At 48.0% G+C, this 19,092-nt stretch overlaps 3 protein-coding genes and 1 non-coding gene across 5 annotated transcripts in view; 2 read left to right on the top strand and 2 right to left on the bottom strand.

The window, feature by feature from the left end:
• Positions 1 to 285: 285 nt before the first annotated feature.
• On the bottom strand, positions 286 to 4,152 carry LOC113950388 (ly6/PLAUR domain-containing protein 1-like). 2 transcript variants are annotated; one of them, XM_027650208.1, is made up of 4 exons: positions 4,086 to 4,152; positions 2,179 to 2,948; positions 868 to 1,008; positions 286 to 704 (listed from the first exon to the last, which is right to left on the bottom strand). In XM_027650208.1, the coding sequence occupies exons 2-4, from the start codon at positions 2,252 to 2,254 to the stop codon at positions 508 to 510; spliced, it is 414 nt and encodes a 137-aa protein (XP_027506009.1). In that variant the 5' UTR covers positions 2,255 to 2,948; positions 4,086 to 4,152; the 3' UTR covers positions 286 to 507. The 2 variants fall into 2 exon arrangements, with proteins under 2 accessions (XP_027506009.1, XP_027506010.1); XM_027650209.1 differs by lacking the exon at positions 4,086 to 4,152 and having other exon boundaries at positions 2,179 to 2,994.
• Positions 4,153 to 5,060: 908 nt separating this feature from the next.
• On the top strand, positions 5,061 to 5,188 carry LOC113950502. The gene has a single exon (XR_003528755.1). It is a non-coding gene; the product is annotated as a U6atac minor spliceosomal RNA (small nuclear RNA).
• Positions 5,189 to 6,514: 1,326 nt separating this feature from the next.
• WDR5 (WD repeat domain 5) lies at positions 6,515 to 18,237 on the bottom strand. The gene is made up of 14 exons (XM_027649722.1): positions 18,208 to 18,237; positions 16,218 to 16,408; positions 15,303 to 15,411; positions 13,937 to 14,010; positions 12,936 to 13,025; positions 12,458 to 12,547; positions 11,674 to 11,757; positions 10,709 to 10,764; positions 10,506 to 10,552; positions 10,271 to 10,346; positions 9,904 to 9,937; positions 9,099 to 9,173; positions 8,752 to 8,839; positions 6,515 to 7,715 (listed from the first exon to the last, which is right to left on the bottom strand). Exons 2-14 carry the CDS (start codon positions 16,296 to 16,298, stop codon positions 7,615 to 7,617), a joined length of 1,005 nt encoding a protein of 334 aa, XP_027505523.1. The 5' UTR covers positions 16,299 to 16,408; positions 18,208 to 18,237; the 3' UTR covers positions 6,515 to 7,614.
• BRD3 (bromodomain containing 3) overlaps positions 18,071 to 19,092 on the top strand; it is a 45,564-nt gene continuing 44,542 nt past the window's right edge. Inside the window, 1 exon segment of the mRNA XM_027649721.1 lies at positions 18,071 to 18,198. The gene's annotated coding sequence lies outside the window, so the exon portion shown is untranslated.

A 19,092-nucleotide genomic window follows, 5' to 3' on the forward strand; every position in this document is an offset into this window, starting at 1 on the left:
CCCGTTTGGCCTCTTCGACCGGGATAATGTCTGAAAAAAACCAACTCATTTCACTCGGGCCCCTGTTCTGCCACCCCATCGCCCACCCATCCCGCTGGGGATGCTGCCCTGCGTGGGTGCTCCATCCCTGCATCCCGAAGCCCCCGCGGCGGCCGGGATGCGGAGCGAGGGCCGCGGATGCCCTCTCGTGGGAAGAGCCGGGCTCGTCCGCGCTCTCGATCCCCGCGGGAACATGGATTTACCCCCATGACCCTGCTGCCCAACCCCAGGCTGCTGCGGGTACCCCGATCCCCTTGAGCCCGCAGGACCATCCCCGATCCTCCCCGAGATGCAGCGCTGCCGCCGGACATCACCGAAACCTTCCCAGGGCAAAACATTCGGCACATTTTATTGAGGAAAGGGGAGAGGAGGGCGTCCCGCCCGCCCGCGGGAGCAGCGATAGGGGCAATCCCTGCTCCCAGCACCCATCCCACCAGGATCCCGCATCCCCTCAAGCCCCGGGGGGGCTCAGGAGAGGAGCAGGGCAGCAAGGACGCAGGGCAGCAGGAGGTGGCCGCCCGCGAGGCCGGGGGGAGGCCGGGGGGCTCTGGGGGAGCCGTTGCAGAGGTCGGTGTCACAGCAGTGGATGCGGACGCCCGGCAGCTCCTGCTGCTGGCAGTGGCGGGAGGTGGCACAGCCGCTGGTCAGCAGGATGCCCAGGACCACTGCAAAGCAAGCAACAGGGCGGGACGTCAGGGTGACGAGCAGGGTGGAGGGGGATGCTCTGCCAGCTTTCCACCGGGGGCAGGCCCTGCTTGGGGGCTGCGAGGGTGGATTTGGGGTGTGAGCATCACCAGCTCCACCCTGCTGCCCCACGGGTGGACTCACCGCTCTCTGTCTTAATGCAGAACCGGTGCTTGAAGCCCTGGTGGGACTGGGAGCAGGTGATCACCTCGGGGTTAGAGCACCCCATGTCCACGTTTTTGGTGCCAACCACGATGTTGCAGCCATAGCACTGGAGTCCAGACACTAAACAAGAACCGTAAGAAACACAGCTGGATTTTTCCGGGGCGGGGGGGGGGGGGGCAAAATGCTTCAACTCGTTCCGAGCTGCTCTCTAACGACGGCTTCGCAGCGCTCCCTGCCTTGCCAAGTCGCATTAAGCGCTGAGCCAAGAGCCCGGAGCTGCCCGTCACTTGTTTACCCGGTGGGCTCAAAAATACGGAATCATCTCCCACTAGAGGTCAGTGCAAAATCAGAGATTAGCCGGAGATTTGCGCTGGGATCAAACAGTGGGAACAAGGGAGCTTTGAAACAGGGGGTGTTAAAGAGTAGGTGAAACCTCACAACAAACATCGCTGTGTCAGGGCTCGGTTGCACTCAGAAACAGCTTTTCCCTTTTTCACCAAATTTCTCCAGTTTAGCTGTGCCCATGCCAGAGGCACTCGCTCCAGAGGGATGGTTTCATCAGAATGGTTTGGTTTTCTCTCTGAACACAGTCCTGATTTTATCACAGGTTCTATCAGGGAGGCAAACCAGCTCCGAAACAGAAGAGAAATCCTCGTTCAGAGCACTGTGACCCCGGGACAGTGGCCTCAGTGTGTCCCCAGGGCTTTGCACACTTGCACTGGTGGCAGCTCAGTCCTTCCCTGCAGGGTCAGCGACTGTGCCTGAGATTTGCTAGATTGGGAATTAAGCCATTTCTCAGGAAAAGAAAAAAACAGGGGGAAAAAAAGGAAAAAAAAAGGCCTCCAACAATATTAATTTACACTGACCACAGAGTTTAAGGCAACCTCTTTGTTGATGGATCAGGTTGCACTTATTGCTGCCGTTACCTCTCCTCACCTCCAAACCCAGAGCCCTTCCCAATTCCAGCCTCCTCTGCTCCCACAGGGTTTTTGGGAGGTGGGTGAGACCCTCACACCACCAGGTATGGTGAGGGGAGTCCCTGCCCTGGCCAGACCAGGGAAGGGGAGTCGAGGAGATCCCAAATTCTGCCACACTGCTCTTTTGTACAAATCATGATGATTTCAGCTCTGTCCTAAAACCACCAACACACAGCTGTACTGCTTAGGGCAGTAACACCCCCAAATTCATCCCGAGGATAAAACACACCTGAACAACCAGGGTTTAGGGAGGATGCAAACCAGACTCCAAAGCGTGGGGTACACACCACACCCCGGGAACAGCAGCACTTACCCTCTGGAAGGACGAACACCACGGTCATCAGAGACAGGATCCCATGGGCACCTCCAGGCATGTGTCTGCAGAGCATGGGGGGCAGCTCCTGGAGTCCACCCAGGGCTCAGAGGACGAACACCAGGGGCTGGGGGAGCGGGCAGAGGTTTCCTCTCCTCCGAGCTCTTTTTCCCAGCCGTGCTCGTCGCCTCCTCTTCACCTGCAAACCTCTCCGCCGGGATAAAGGGGAATGCCGTCGGTGCAGCAGGGCTCTGGCTGCTCCAAGCTTCCCCAGCCAGCCCCGTGGCACCCAGTCTCCTTATGTCGATGCTTAATTTCTCCCTTTTCCTCTTGGGAAATTCTCTGATTCTTTCAGTTCATGCACAGACCTGAGTGCGTATGTGCTACCCTCAGTTATTTCTGTCCTATTTCCTCTGTCCACGATCACTTCCCATTAATACCACCGTGCAGCAGCTCTTGGAGAGAAATTCTCCCTAATCAAGATTTAGTTTTAAATCCACTTCGAAATCCTCTAATTCAGTTGGATTAGGCAGAAGGGGTTTGGGGAGATGTATGGTTTTACTTTTTTTTTTTTTTTCCATCTCTTTTTCCTCTCTGAGCTGCCTCATCTTCATGAACGGACCCACCGGCTTTCTGTGACATATTGTGCTATTTAAAGAGGGCAGGAATAATTTTATTAAAGAGAAGCAGTCAACTAATTTTAAATCCGAGACTTGAGATCCTCTAACAAAGTACAGCCCTGGGGATGGCCGTGGGGTTAAAGGGAAAACCTGGAGGAGAGAGAAGGTTTGAATGTAGTGTGTGTATTTACATACAAGAAAATAGTTGCCTTAATAAAGCAGGGAGAGACCAAACAGAGCCAGCCCCAGGCTTGGATTGGCTCTGGAGGGAGCTGGGGCTGCCAGGGGCTTGGGAAGGGGACGGGGGTGCAGTGGAGGAGAGGACTGAGATGTGACAACTCTACGGGGCCAGGGTTGGACCCACATCCACTTGGGACACCACGGATGTCACCAGCTGCAGGATCAGGCCCCCAGACCCCTGTTGGCTCCTCCACCACTGTCACCACAGGCAAAGCCTCAGCTCTCAGTGGAGCTAATGAGACTTGGAGAGCTAATGCTTACTAATAAGAGAGCGCGACCGAACGCATGGGATTAAAAAATTAAAATGACAAAATAAGCTGCTTATGTAGCTCATCCAGCAACTGCCTGCTAGCAGCACCTGAAATCCCCCACCCTGGGCACCCCAACCCACCAGGCACCTCCTCTGCCAGACATAGCTCCCAGTCAGGCAGGCTTGGACCTAATTTCTGACAGCATCTTCATTAGCACACATCCTTCACCAAGAAATAGCACAAACTGGTCCAAGTAGGGGCATCTACAGCTCAGGAAGGGCAATTGGCACCTGGGAGATGCACCCAAGTAATGCAGCTCATGGATTCAAATCTCCTAAACCACCCACGGTGTCTCGCTTGCCTCAAAACAATGTGATTGTAACAAATGTCTGACACAGTAAAGCCCGAAAGCCTGGAGGAGAAGGGATAAAACGCAGGAAATGGGATTGATTTAAACGCATGCATAAATCAGAGCATTCAATAAGGAGGGGAAACTAACTTTTAATCCCTTAATAAACTCATCAGTATCTGGAAGGGGCGGCCAGGAACAGCCTGGGCTCTGCGGCAGCAGTGTAGCATCCCTGGAAGTGTCCAAGGCCAGCTTGGACTGGGCTTGGAGCAACCTGGTCTAGTGGAAGGTGTCCCTGTCCATGGCAGGGGGCGGGAATGGGATGAGCTGTGAAGTCCCTTCCAACCCAAACCGCTCTGTGACGCTGCGATGCGGCAGATGTTGCACAGCTGGCGGGGCCGGGGCCACGCACACCTCTGGGCACTGCACCTGGCTCCGCAGCCTCACCCGGCAAAGCGGCTCCTCTGCCAGCGGCACAGGGCACCGGCTGGTCCTTCCTGCCGGGAACAGAGCGGGAAGGTCTGCGGGAGTCGGTGGGGCCGAGGGATGTCACGGTGCAGTGAACCTGGGGTCGGTGGGACCGCCAGTGGGATGCTGGGGGGGGGGGGGGGGGTCCCCCCTAGGAACATCAACTCCCAGCGCCGGTTTGAGGAGATGCAGCGCTGATTTAGCCAGATGTTTATCTCATTTTATTCCTCTGGGACACAGAGGAGAAAGGCCTTGAGAAAAGGGAAAAAAACCCAACCCAATCTCTTCGACCGCTTCCACGTCTGGAACCTGTAACTCGTCACTAGCTCTGATGGAATTCGGAGAGATTTAACTTCCCGGGGCGGCGGGAACGCGCCGGGAACAGACCTCCTTCCCTCGGGTGCGGGAGATTCTATCAGCAGATCTCGCGGGACGCTCCTGCTCCCAATTTAAACCTGCGGGGCAGCTGAACCCGGCGCAGATGAGGCGGGTCCGCCGGCAAATCCCTCTGGGAGTTCATCCCGCGGGCGGGCGGCTGGGAGCGCTCAGCGGCACCGCCCCGCACTCCGCCCCCTCCGAGGCGGGACTCGAACCCGGGTACCCGGGGCCGTCCGCCCGCCGGAAGCAGAAGTGCCGCCCCCCCAAACGGGCCCGGTGACTGGGAGCACGCCCGCCCGCCAGGGGGCAGTCAAAGAGAATCGATGGGCTGCTGCGCTCTGATTGGCTGGAAGCGATGAATACATTAAGAAGGTAGGAGAACGCGCGCGTTTGTGACGTTTTGCCGAGGATTTTAGGCGATTTTTAGCCGTAGTGGAATGAGACAAAATATATAATATGGGGATCAAGAAGAAGTGTCAAACTGAGGTGAAAGAGAACACAAGTATTTTCTCACTCTGTCCTATATAGAAGTGGCTTGCTGAAGGTTTAAATAAAGTCAGTCGAAAGTGTAAGGCCGTGTTGTATGAAAGGAGAGAAGGTTAGCACTCCCCTTGATAAGGATGGAAGAGGTCCTAGTGGCCTGTACAACACACATACGGTTAAGGCACTGCCACCTACTTCGTGGCATCTAACCATGTTTTTCAGTTTGCTCCTTTTTGGAGGGGCGGACCTTAAAAAACCCAGCGGCAGCTTCTGTCACCCAGCTTCTCCTTTTCCCTCGGCCCAAACGCGCCCAGAAAACCAGAGCGCCAAAGAAAGAGCTGGCCCTCCCTCAGCACGCTGCAATGTGCTCCGCCCTCTCTCAGCCCCCCCTACTACACCTCCCCTACTACAGCCCATCCACAAATCTTCTTTTCAGTGCTCTGCTTTAGGTGATCCCGGCCCTTAAACCACCACGGCCACTCCAGGCTGCATATAATTATAGCTAAGTAGAACTCATGCCAATAGGCCCCAGCATTAATCCCAGGTGGGATATTAAGGATTTAAACATAACCTTTACAAAGAACAGCTTTCCAGCAGATCCTTTACATCAGGGCTCCACTAGCCCTGCTGTTCAAGAGATTTCCTCCTGATAGCAGGAAAATCTCCCTTCTCCATAGCTCTTTGGCTCGGAGGGCAGAGAAAGCCACAGCACAGGTGGGCAAAGCCACTCACACACAGAGACACGAGAAGTACTGTGCCAGAAAATATTCCTGAATCTACATTAAAATGCTCTGCTGGAGTAAAATACCCTCTTCTCCACACTGCAAAGCAGCACAGCCCCACCTTGCATTGAAAAGTTTCATTGGCCTGCAAGAAGACTGAAAAAAATATCATGGATCAATTATTTTAGCAGTGACGCTCACCAAGTCTAGACACACAGTGTCCCTTCCTGGTGGTAATGAAAAGCTTCAAAAGCCAGGGGTATTATTAATAGCCATTTTAGCACCAGCTCAACATGAACTCTATTTTTATATTTTAAAAAGAAAAGCTGTTCCTCATGTCTTGCAGCTCTTTTTCTCTGAGGGCAAAGCCAGGCAGCCTCGGGGCAGCACTACAGAGGTCTGTACTGCAATTGATTTTGTGTTATTACCAAGCATGAGGTCAATACCAAAAAAATTGCTCTTTGCTTCAGTGGGAACAAAACATCCTCTTCCAGCAGAACCCTTTGGGTGCAATAAACTTGTGCCTCCGTGCATTTCTTAACCAGCACAGGCTAAATCCTAGATCCCTGCTCAGCCTGCAAGGAGAGGGCAGCCAGATTGCTTTCCCCTTGGCTAAAGCTCTCTGTGAGGGGTTGTACTAATATCTCTGCTGAGGACACCTTCCCTTGAATCCTCTTAATAAACAAATTTTGACTTGTGTTCCTCTTTTTCCCCACAGCTGATGTAAAACACCCCGTTGCTGTTCCTCCTCCTCCCTTCTAAAGGTGTTTTTAAGGGGAGCTTTATGGACACAGACACTTCACATTAGCACACTTACCACAAACATACACATAAAATCCCACCTTTTTATTATGGCATATGGTATTTTTTTTTTGTTTGTTTTGTTTTGAATGTGTAAATACCACGTGGGTATGACAAAAAGGGAAAGAAATACCAACGCTGCGATAGATACAGAGTCATGCCATTAGCAATACAGCTTCATACGATGGATTTCCAAGATACAAAAGTCTGGGGGTTGTTTCTTTTTACATTGAAATAACTTTACAGTGTTCTGTGAGCATTGCTTTAGAACCAGAAGAGGAAAAAAAAAAAAAAAAATTAAAGTATGCTGAGAACAACTACAAGCAGGATTCATTTTAATGGTTAACAGAAGAACTGTAACTTTGCTCTAGAACAGCATCTATTAAACACACGTAACAAGAGGTAAGCAACTATACAGAAGGTAAGAGATTCCACCACAGGAGTCAAGGGCAGGGGCAGGAAGAGGGAAATCTGGAACTGCATGGTTTTATTTGGTCACAAAGTTTGAGCTGAGTGTTTAAAATGAAGCACCCTTAAAGATGCAGTACTCCTATTTAAAACAATACAGAAACTTCCCAAGAGACTAGAACCTACATTCTGGAAAACAAAACAAAAAAAAATTTAAAAAAAATAATAAAAAAAAAAATTAGACATTTTAAAAAAATTCCACACATCTCTAGGCTTTTGACTTAACTTACTGGTACAAAGTAGGCTGGCAGGTCTTCCTGAAGCAGCATCAGTGCCCAGAAGCAATGCCACCATAAAGTACAGTATCTTTGGGGTGTCCAAGACAAGGCTGACACTTCTGACCCGACGTCAGAATGATCCATTTGTCTGCCAAAACATTAGGCAACAAAAGGAGACACTGCATCTTTATATTTTTTTTTTTTTCCCACCACGTTGCCTGGCTCTAACAGAGCTGAGACCTTCTCTTTGGGCCAAGACTAACAGAAACCACTTTGTCAGATATTCTTCAGGTTTCCTGCCAAACTGGATTTATGAGTGGCTTGTTTTTTTTGTTGTTGTTGTTGGGTTTTTTTTTTTTTTTAGTAATTTTTTTTTTTTAAAAACACTTTTTTTTTTTTTTTAATTTCCTGACAGTCTCTAAAGCAATCCTGGAACGTTTAACAGTCACTCTTCCACAGTTTAATTGTTTTGTCGTTTTCTAGTGCCGCTGACGCGATGATGTTTTCTGTCGGGTGACAGGCTGTCGAGATGACAACATCTAAGCAAGAAAGAACAAGATATAAAACCACAATTATTTGCAGCAACCAAGCCTGGTTCGTGGCAGGCACTTCTGAAAATTAACATGTGTTGCTACTGTGTTTTAAAACAGCAAAGCCAAGTTATTATTAAAGCAGCAAAGCCAGGTTATTATTTCCTTGTGGCAGAATTTAACACATTATTTGTAAATATTTTACAACTGTTGCTCCTCTGTGAGAGAAAATACAAGTAAGAAAGAATTAAGAGCAGTAGGTGGAAAGTGTCTGACAGGTTTCAAAATGCAAGAACTCTTTTAGATTCTAGTTCCTGCTTATATCTTATGTCTCACACAGCTCATCAAAACCCAGGTCAGTCTTTTCTTGTCATGTAAAGTATTTCCAACACACCAGTCAATGCTCAGGTAGCACTTCAGAGCCTTGCACTGGGCTGAAAATGAAAACCTGCTGCCACTGCCCCCACTTACAGTCTAAATCAGTGGAATACAGCCCAAATACAATGGAATACAGCCCAAAGCAAAGGACTGAGCACGCTGAGATGCCACAGCACAGCCTCTTTTACTTGGTACAGTTAAAACTCTGCTCTTTCTTAAGACTCAGACTTAAGTCTCCATCAGGTGACATCTCACTTCTGCCTTCAAGACCAGGCAGAGTCTGTCTGTCTGAAAAGTACAGACATTTACAGTCCACATCAGCCCTTATCCTTGACAGCAGCAGCTCTGGAGGGTGTTAATTGGCAATTCAAAGCCACTAACATTATGAGTCACTTAAATATCTTGACCAGGTCTGTCCTCAAGGAAATCTCTTTTGCAAGCTGATGTCAAAGTTCTCACAGTGAAAGAATAAAACATTTTCAATGCCCATAAAACCCCTTCATAAAAAGGAGCAAACTCCCAGGGTTCAATTAAGCTTCAGCCAGTCAAAAATTTATGGGTCTGACAGTCAAAACTAAACATCAGAGAGAAAATGCTCAAGCTAAGCCCTCATTACAGGCTGACATGAGGGACATCCCATCAATAAACACAAAATCCCCTTCCACACCTGTGTGTCCTTGTAATTTCTGTACAATCTCTTTTGTCTGAAGGTTCCAAATATAAACCAGGTTGTCTTCTGACCCAGACACGATCCACTGGAGGGGCAGAGAGAAAACACAGTTATTTTAATCTTTCTGATCTGTAACAGTAAACATTTCATTGTCACCATATGAAAGGGAAAAAGAGGAAAAGTCAGGGAGCCTGCAATGGGAGAGAGGGCCCACCTAGAGACACAGATACCTGTGAACCAGCACCCACCAAAGGAGGTTTCCAGCCCCAAACTTGTTTCATCTACAGAGAAGAGCAGTAAAAATGGCACACTGGTAAAAATAAAGAAACAAATAAACCACCAACCTTTCCACCAGTAACAGAGAAATTGGCAAATATGCAGTACTTCTCATTTTTGTGTCCTGTGTATGTCTTCAGGCACTGGAAGTGAAGAGTCACAAGTCATTAATGCAGCTGGGAGGGAGTTTTCTCAGTCAAGGACAAACTCTTGGCAGAAAAGACTAAAGATATCTGCCTTGTTTCCCACCCTGCCACTTATCTAGAGGATGCAGAGGGCATCTCTGCCCTAGAACACAAAAAAAAATAAAGCTCTAAATTTGTCCCATTACCACAGTGAAAAAGATCAAAGGAAATGTATTGTTCATAAAGAGAAAAATGCAGAAATATTGCTGTACTTAATGTCCCAGGCCTATGTGGGAGCCAAATATTTTAATTTCTTTTCTTTTCAAAGGCATCTTTAGCCAGAGAATCATGGAATAGTTTGAGTTTGAAGGGACCTTTGAAGGTCTGCCATGGGCAGGGACACCTTCCACTATCCCAGGTTGCTCCAAGTCCTGTCCAACCTGGCCTTGGACACTTCCAGGGATGGGGCAGCCACAGCTTCTCTAGGCAACCTGTGCCAGGGCCTCCCCACCCTCACAGTAAAGTATTTCTTCCTTAAATCTAGTCTAAATCTACCCTCTTCCAGTTTAAAACCATCACCTCTAGTCCTATTGCAACAGGCCCTGCTAAAATCGTGTCCTCTCTAATAAAGAAGTACTAACACTTTTTTCTACAGTACTCATAAAATGTTAAACAAGTTCAAAAAGCACAAATGAAATCCAGGTTTTCCCATAAGCTTAGCCAAGTCTACATAGTGAGACAGAATTACCTTTCCTTTGCTGTAGTCCCAAAGTTTAAGAGTGCTAAAAAAAAAAATATAAGAGAAAAACAAAATATTTTAGTTCTTAGGGATTTTTTTAATCTGACAGTTTCTTATCAGCAGAAAAAAATTTCTCCATACTGGATTCCTTAAAGTCTACATGGATCATTTTAACTTGGTTTCAGAATGCAGGGTTAGTTAACCCCAAAGTATCAATTTTACTGCCATACCATTCAAATTCTCCTCCAAGAAACCCAGTACATATGAAGTCACGTAGCAGCATTACTATGGCAGCCAAAGAGCAGCAAAATAAAGTATTATCTGAAACTCAACACTCAAAGCTTGTGTGTTTTTCTCTTTTTTTTTTAATACTTACTTGTCCAAAGTTGCAGCTAATATGTATTTGCCATTTGGTGAGAATTTCACAAAAGACACAGGAGGGTTGTCATCATCTACAGCGAAATTAAAAGCATTATTAGTGCACAGCTGTATTGTCTCACTGGCAGAGAACTTCTTTTGACATTAATTTGTTGTTAAGAGTTTCACTGAAACAGAATATCTGTGTCACAACAGCAAAAAAGAGAGCCCAGACAGGAAATATTTCTACTTACCAATCAGTGTTTTCAAGCACTGGCCTGATGCTGTATCCCAGATTCGACTATTAAAAACACACAAGAGCCATTACTATTGGTTTTGAAATCTTTGTTCCAATTTCAACATTACAAATACAAAGGTTTTTTTTAAAAAAAAAAAAAGTCTTTTTCTGAAATGCAAAAGGTTTGAAGAGTGACACAGACAAGAAATAATCACTTACCACAGTCCATCGTAGCTACTTGACACTATCAGGGACCCATCACGATTGAAATGCACCTGTAATGTTATTAACACTAAATATTAATTATTAAAATCAATAACTTTACTGATGTTCATAAACACTTGATCTTTAAGTTCCACTGAAGTCCTTATCCTCCATCACTGACATGGAATACAAGTTTCTTCAGAAGCTAAGAACACATGACCACACAGATACTCTGTTCAGACAGCATCAGCAGGTTCCAACCTGGGGATTGTACCTTATCATTTTAAGGGCATGGAATTTAACCTCTTATGTAGCCACTTGTATGTTTTGAGGTCAATTTATTGCCTTTATACACCTCAAAATGCAGCTATTTTAAAGAATTATCACTACTAAGGTATATTTTTGAGTGTGAAATATCTTCTATGCAAGGCAGAATGATCATGTTACTGTAGCCACAATTCAACACATCTGAGGATCAATTTTTTTCCAGTTTTCTCCACTTCAAAAGCATTTAAGAAACGAACACCTTTTTTTTTCCCTTTCATTTGAATGGATATTGTTGTATTCTGAGTTTCTGTCACCTGTTAAATCAATGAGATTTCAAACAAGAGCATTCCAGGGAACAACCCCGCTCTGGACTTTGGTAATAGGTTGAAACACGAAAGCAAGAGACATCCAGGTTGTTCTCTTGAGCATCAAGAGACCACAAATCTGTGTCCCAGTATGACTGCCAGCCTCAGGTATGACTGGCACACCTCTGGTTTATTCATGTTAACACCCAGCACCAAAATCCATACAGATCTCAGAGAAAACACTGTTCTTTTCATTCCCACTGAGCAACGACCACAGCCCAGCCTCTATGCTGTGTAAGGGTTTGGTAACAGTCAGAACACAACCCCCTCCTCCAGAGAGGCAGGACAGGAGCTCTGCTGAACAAAATAAGCATGTTATTGTGTGTTCATTTATCGTGAGGCACTTACAGCTGAAACTGGGTCAGAATGAGCAGGCAACGTCTTGAGGCACTTCCCTGTTTTCACATCCCATATCCTCACGCTTTCGTCAAACTGGAGGTGGAAGAAAGGCACAAGGTGGTTTTAGTGAAGCACCTGCTCAAGGCATGGAAGATGTTACAGCTTGGCTATGGCATGTGCCTCCCTCCAGCTGGATCAGAAAGCCCAGGACACAGGCACTGCACTGAGCAGGAATGACAGACTGGGAACAGCTCCCTGAACTCCTCTCCGTGCAGGAAACCTGCACGTTCAGGATGGTTGAGGGCTTGAGTTATGTCCCCAGGCAGAGGCAGCAGTTCATCTCACTACAAGATGTGCATGTGGGGGAAGACAGAATTTAAATGGATTGGATGACTCATATTCTTTCATTTTATATTATTTCCAAACCATGTACTAAGGTCTGACCTGCTCTGCAGAGGGTCCAGGTGATCAGAAGTCACACTTGAGTTAAATCAGGGTCTAAGTGATTAGAAACTATAAGTAAAGTTGTATTATAAATTCTGTATTCACTATTTATAAATTATAGTACATTGATTCAGCTTGTAGAAATCTTGTGCCATTCTAATCATAAATGTGTGCTGTATTAATCATAATAACATGTTAAGAAAATAAAGGTGTAATTGTAACTATCATTTAGTGCTGCCATCATTCTGCCAAGGATCCCTAAAGAACCTGTCTGTCCCTTTAGTGACAGGTGACAGAGTGTGCAGTACTTGCTTTCCACAAAGGGAAAAAAGATAAATAAATCACTCACTGAGCCAGAAACGATGAGGTTTGACTGAGGGTTGAAGTTGCAGCAGAAAACGTAGTTACTGTGCCCTTTCAATGTCTTTAAGCATTTACCCTGAAATAAAATTTCAGTTAAATGTACAGCACCCTCCAACACCACAAATTCATTCAGGTAAGCCACATCAAGGTTAATCACTGTGCAAGACATAAAGAAACCACCTCTATCCCCAGATTTAGATGGGCAGAGGACCAGCTACAACTAAACAGGAAAGAAAAATTTCAACATATTTTTATTTATTGCAGATAAGGTGCAAACCCTTTGGGCTACTCAGGTGACCCAAGCAGTTTAACAGACCTAACCATCCCCCTCTTTCCAAGAGCAGAGGAGCAGGAGCTTAAAACTCTACCTCTCATCAAAGCACATCAGGCTGTCTCTCAGAAAAACATGAGTAAAGAAGCCAGTGTTGGAGAAAATGAAGGTAAATAACAATTCCTGCTCTTACCGAGCTTACATCCCATATTTTGAGAGTTTTATCATCGGAGGCAGAGACAAGAAGGTTGGAATCTGATGACCAAGCAACATCAGAGATTCCCTAAAACAAAGGAAAACAATTCTCTTCTCAGCTCTGTTTGTTCAGCGATACAGAAAAATGGAAAACACAGACTGCATATTACATTCACAGCTGAAGCCTGAATGAAAACTCAGCCCTGAGAGCCAGGAATTCAGTGATTTCACTGGGTTAAGAGCTCCTTTAACATATGTTCATTTTAAGCTGAGCCATATACTCTGAAAACACCAATGACTTGTTCACACGGTTCTTACTGTGGCCACAAAACTCTTTGTTGGAATTCATAAACAGAATGCTACGAAAATTAATCTGAGTAAGTGGCTTTTCTTCATGACAAATGGCTGCTCTTTATGGTCTGAGTCCCCAAAGGCTGGGGAAGAAGATTCTGGTGGTTTTTCTACTGGTAAATCTTCATTTCTGCTCATAAAACTTCCGTGCTTGAGAAACTTTAAGAAACAACACCAAAGGGTTTGGGAGTTTGTGTTTTCTTTAGAACTTTGCAGAATGAGTAAGTGTTGTGTTTATGTAGGCAAACCCACAAGAAAAATTCAGTCTCCTTAAAAGGCAAGTCATTTTGTTCCATACACAAAGGAAAGATGGAACAGGACACAGTGTTACATGGATTTTCACCCAGGAATGCCCTGCCCCGTGTCTGAGGTGGGTTCTCCTTGAATTCAGGGACAAAAGGAGCTGCCTGGGCAGGGAGCAAGCAGGTACTCCATCATCAGCCTGCACTTCACCCATATTCCCAGCCTGACCCAGCATTACTCCAGCAATTCCAGGACTGTATAAACAAAGAACTACAAAGCAAGACTGAAGAATAAGCCTTTTACACGAGTCAAACTAACACAGAATAGAAACTTCTGGAGGAGGAGGAGGAGAAGAAAGCAAAATTCCTTAGAAGTAAATTCATACAGCAATCCCTTTACACTTACCAGTTTATGACCAGATATTGTTTTCTCAAACTTGCCATCATACGCTCCCCAAATTTTAATGAGTTTGTCAGCAGCTGGAAAACAATGTGGCAGTTCAGAGATTAACAGCACGGGCAGAGCTGCCCCTTCTAGGTGGGAGGAAACACAGTAACTCCATCTCTGCAGACCCTGGGCAGTTCTCCCTCCCCAAGCAGACCTCCAAGAATAAGGTGATATGGAATTGGTAAAGAACAGCTTCCTCCAGGCCAGGCTGCAGCAGCTGAGATTACATAAACTGCCTGGAATGCAGAGAGTCTCCAGCAGCTTTAGTTTCTCTCATGACAACTTGGGTTTCTACTTTTGTTTTAGATTGCCACTAGTAAAACAGTGCTGGTCCATGGGAATGCTGAAAGGCTTTTGCCCCAAAAAGAACTAAAATCACACCACAAGCTGGAATGAATTAATGCCTGCAGAAACCCAAACATATTATCCATGCTAACTTGCAAAACGTACTCCGGAGAAAAAAGTTGATATTTGCCAGATGTAGAGGTTGGAAAACCTGGGCAGGGGAGAGAGGGGGACTCTTATGAGGACACTTGAACATAAGAATGATTTATATGTGGCACACTGCACTGGTCTTATCAAGGCTGTCTGCAGTTAAGTCAAAGCCCCAGGTCATTCCCATGTCTGGAAGATGTTCCAGTGGCCCTTTTCAACTGCCCTTTTCCTTGTACACGGATCCTCTCTGGATCACTGAGGGTCATCTAAACACATTTTCAAGGGAAAGCTGTCAAATGCTGAACACCAAAAAAAAAAAAACATTATGAAATACCAAAGCTAACAGGAAGAGGGCTCGTTCTATCACTTAGGAGAGCAAGAAGTGAAATACTATTTATAACAACCTTCTGCATTTCACTGGGGTAACTAAAGGCTCTGACCACCAAACACCACAGGCACACAGGACAGAAGCACGTGGCCAGTCCTCTGTATCACACTTACAGCCCAGAAGCACCTTCCTTATTTCCCAGAGCTCAGCTTTGCCTGGAGATACTGCACACAAAGTTTAATTTAAAAGCTTAAGCCATGTCTTTAGGGTTTCCTCTGCACAGAGAAAGAACCCTGTTTGGTTTTGCCCATTTGCTCAATAAAGCAAGCTGAATGGGATTCTCCAACTTGGAAATGCAGAGAAGATCCAGTGTTCAAAGTAACAGAACTTAAACAGTTCAAATCAGATTATTTCAAAGACTGACAGCTTTGGTATCACTCCTTTAAGAAAAACCATGACACTACAGCCCTTCTCTACCTGATGGAGGCAACTAAAGACAGGCCCTTCTCCAAGACTTATGTTTGCATGTTTGAGATGAGTTAAAAAGCAAGCAATACTTACAGGAGCTGGCAAGCCACTCTCCATTAGGACTAAACTTGACTGATGACACTGCCTTTGTATGTCCTGCTAATGTGAACTTCAGAGCATAGTTTGGTTTTACCGGAGCAGGCTGTAAGAAAAATGCATGTGAATGAGTTAAATTCCAAATTTAGCATCTCAGTGACCAGCTCTGGTCAGCACACAGGAATGGATCATGGGGATAATCACCACAACAGAGATTCCAGCATTTACATTCCTCTTCCCTTCTAATTCCAAGCTCCCTTTCTGTCTAGGGCCTTAATGATTCAAGCACAACACCAACTCATCCTTGATGTGAATTCCATCCAAGCCAATAACAAACAGGTGAGAATAATCCAACAGTCCAACCACAAAGTGCTTGGCAGTTCAAAATAACACTCCTGGTTATTGATCCTTGCACTGCTTTTAAGTGTTTGCAGCTTTCACCTCTATCATGAATTAAATCACAGGCCAACTTCTCCGTGCCCCTAAAATCCCACTTTTACCCTTTCCACCCTTTGCAAAGGCTTCATGGTAAGAGAACATCATCTCCTTTGAGCATCTGCAGGCTTCAAAGAACCTGAATAACTGTTTCCCTATGCTGCAACTATGATCACACATTCACTGATTCTCCAGTCACCTCCAGGCATTCCAAGGATACAAACAACCTGCCTTTGTCATGCTCAGAGTGACAAGAGGCAAGAACTTCCTTAGGACCAAAAAGACCCTGAGCACTACAGGAGAGCCTGCACTCCATCCACTTTTCCCATAAAATCTTCGACACAACAGCAGGAGCAGAGACATGGAGAAGATCTTAATCTACATGAGAATTCAAATCCTTAATTGTGGCCTGGCTGTTCAATATGCAGGTAGTTCCATGTGTATTTACAGGGATGTTGTTGGGAGCCCCACACACACCTTGCTCTGATTGGTGGAGGAGGAAGGAGTAGATTGTGTTTTGGTGGATTCTGCATCTGGCTTCTTTTCTTCTGTTGCCATGGTTCTGGAGCTGGCAAATGAGACTTATGGGTGCTTGAAGGGGAGAATGAATGTGCTGCTTCAAAAGGCAGCTCTTGCCACGGAGAGGAGAACCGCACTGAAAGGAAAACCTGGAAGGAAAACAAAATATTCTCATTAGCTGTCAAAAACATACTCAGCAGCCAGAAGAGTGAGATTGGTCTAAGTGCAGGTTGCCAGAAACAAGTATGAAAACCCTGTTTATTATCTGTTGAGTAACACAGCAGTATTTTAGGCCTTCAGACCTACTCATGCACAAGGCCAAGAACCCAAGCCACGTCCTTTGATCGCTTCTTGGAAAGCTTTTTCCCCACTCTGCCCCACTCCAAATAGAAATAATGCACAATAGCTTTGAGGTGTGGCAGGGTTTCTGCATCACATAACCCAAAACACTTTTAACAAGCACTTAGTACACGGTAAGTACAAAAGTCTGCATGAAAGATGGAAGGAACAGTGCAAGGCCTTTTTATTTTATTAAGGCAGAGAATACAAGATCACAATGAAGATAAAAAATAGCCAGCACTTCCAAAGGTTAAGACCCTGCTAGATTCCTTTCACCTCAAAATGCAAATATAGAATCATAGAATAGATTGGGTTGGAAAAGACCTCCAAGATCATCAAGTCCAACCCCTGATCCAACTCCAATTACTATATCATGGCACTAAGGGCCACGTCCAATCTCTTTTTAAAGAGATTTTGGTCTCATGTTTCCCTCCTCAACAGTTTGACCATCAAACTATGCCCTTCTACACCCAAGACTTCCCCCTGACTGGAAGCAGCCCTGGATCAGTCCCTCCAGACTCCCTTTCTGTAACAAAACCTGACAGAGTGCAGTGCCAGGATTCGGTAATCAGGGCTGATGCTGCAGAGGGAACAAATCTCCACTGCAGCTCAGCTACATTTCAGCTCAGGCTCAGAATCACCCCCAGCTCACACTGCCAGGATTTGCCTTCCAAGTGCGCTCACAATATCCCAGCACTGCTGCCTCTCCTTTTGCTGGTGGCAGCACATTCGGGAGCAAGAGCATTTGCTCTCAGGATCCACTGGCATTCCAAGCATCTCCTTCCCGGGAGGGCGCAGACCAGGGCCCTGGGGGCAGTACCCAGCCTTGTGCACGGCAGGGGAGAGCAGAGAATCCCAGGATGGGCGAGGTTGGGTCATCTGCTCCCACCTCCCTGCCTAAGCAGGGCCATCCCAGAGCACATGGCACAGGATCGCGTCCAGAGTATCTCCACTGAGGGAGACCCTCCCCGGGCAAATCTGGGGGGGCCACGACGAGAAATTAAAGTTTCCTAACGCGGATCTGCCCCTTTTCACATGGAGCTGATCCGGGCGCTCGGGAGAGCGTGGACACCGACTGCCTGGCCCTGCGGGAGGAGGGCTCCATTCCCGGGGGGGTTCTCCATGCCCGAGGGTCTCTCCATTCCCGTGGGAAGCAGCTCCATTCCCCGGGGGGGGGGGGGCCACCTTCCCGGGGGGGGGGGGGGGGTGCTCCCAGCACATCCCAGCGCATCCCCCGCCGCCAGGCACGCGGTACCGATAACACCCCTCAGCCCCTACTCTCCTCCCAGGCCCCCGGACGCCCCTTCCCTGCCCGCCCTCGCTCTGGAAAGGGGGTGTGGGGATCCCAAATTCTGGAAGGCGGGGGTCTGGAGGGCGGGGGTGTTGGAGGGGGGGGGGAAGGCGGGCGGGCTCCGCGCGCCGCCTGAGGGAAGGGGAAGGGGAGCAGAGGAAGGGGAGCGGAGGGAGCGGAGGGGAGGGGAGGGGAGGCGGCGGCGCCCCGCGCGGGCAACGGCCGTGAGGGGAGAAACCCCCCCCGGGGCGGTGCGGGAGATGGAGAGGCGGGAGAGAGGAGCCCGGAGAGGAGCCCGCCGGCTGCTCGGTGACTTACCGGGGGGGATGGGGAAGGGGAGGAGGACGAGGAGGAGGAGGAAGGGGGCGGCCGCCGCCTCCTCCGCGGCGAGGGAGGAGCGCGGCCGCGGGAGGGGAGAGGGGGGGACGCGGCGGCGGCGGCGGCGGCGGGTCCGGGTCCGCCACAGGCGGGGAAGGCGGGCAGGGCGCCTGCGCGGGGCGGCGCGGAGGCCGCACAATGCCGCTCTCTCCCGGGAGCGCTACGGCGCGGCCCGAGAGCCAAAAAGAGCGCACGGGCGGGGCCCCGGCCCGCCCCTTCCCTCCCTCCTTTCTTTTCCCTCCCCTCTTTTCGTTTCCTTCCCTTCCCTCCCTTTTCTCCTCGGTTTTCCCTCCCTTCGCTCCCGGCGCCCGCTGCTGCCTGTGCCGCGTTGGCCCCCGTGGGTGCGGGTCACGTCCAGCCCGTGTGTGGGAAACAGGGTCACGTCCAGCCCGTGTGTGGGAAACGGGGTCACGTCCAGCCCGTGTGGGAAAACCAGGCCCAGGCGGACACGCAGACAGACAGGGAATGGGCGGCCACGGCTCTGCGGTCGTTGGAGCTCCGTTGAGCCCGGCTGGGAGAGGGTTGGGTGTCGTTGGGGTGCATGAGTGCAGGTGGGATGCACACAGCAGCCACCTCCGATGAAAGCTGCTGTGGTATGAGAAAGCAAATTCACACGGCAGCAATGTCTCCATAATGCCTGCAACAGGGTCTATAATGTCTGTATAATGCTTATAGTAATGTCTATATGATGTCTATACTAATCTCTGTAAGGTAGGAATCAGCCTCTTCTCCCAGGGAACACGGGACGGGACGAGCAGACACAATCTGTGCCAGGGGAGGTTGAGGCTGGACACCAGGAGGAATTTCCTCAGGGAAAGGGTTGTT

Source organism: Corapipo altera, unplaced genomic scaffold (assembly GCF_003945725.1).
Source record: "Corapipo altera isolate COAL_440 unplaced genomic scaffold, ASM394572v1 268, whole genome shotgun sequence".
Classification (NCBI taxonomy): Eukaryota; Metazoa; Chordata; class Aves; order Passeriformes; family Pipridae; genus Corapipo; species Corapipo altera.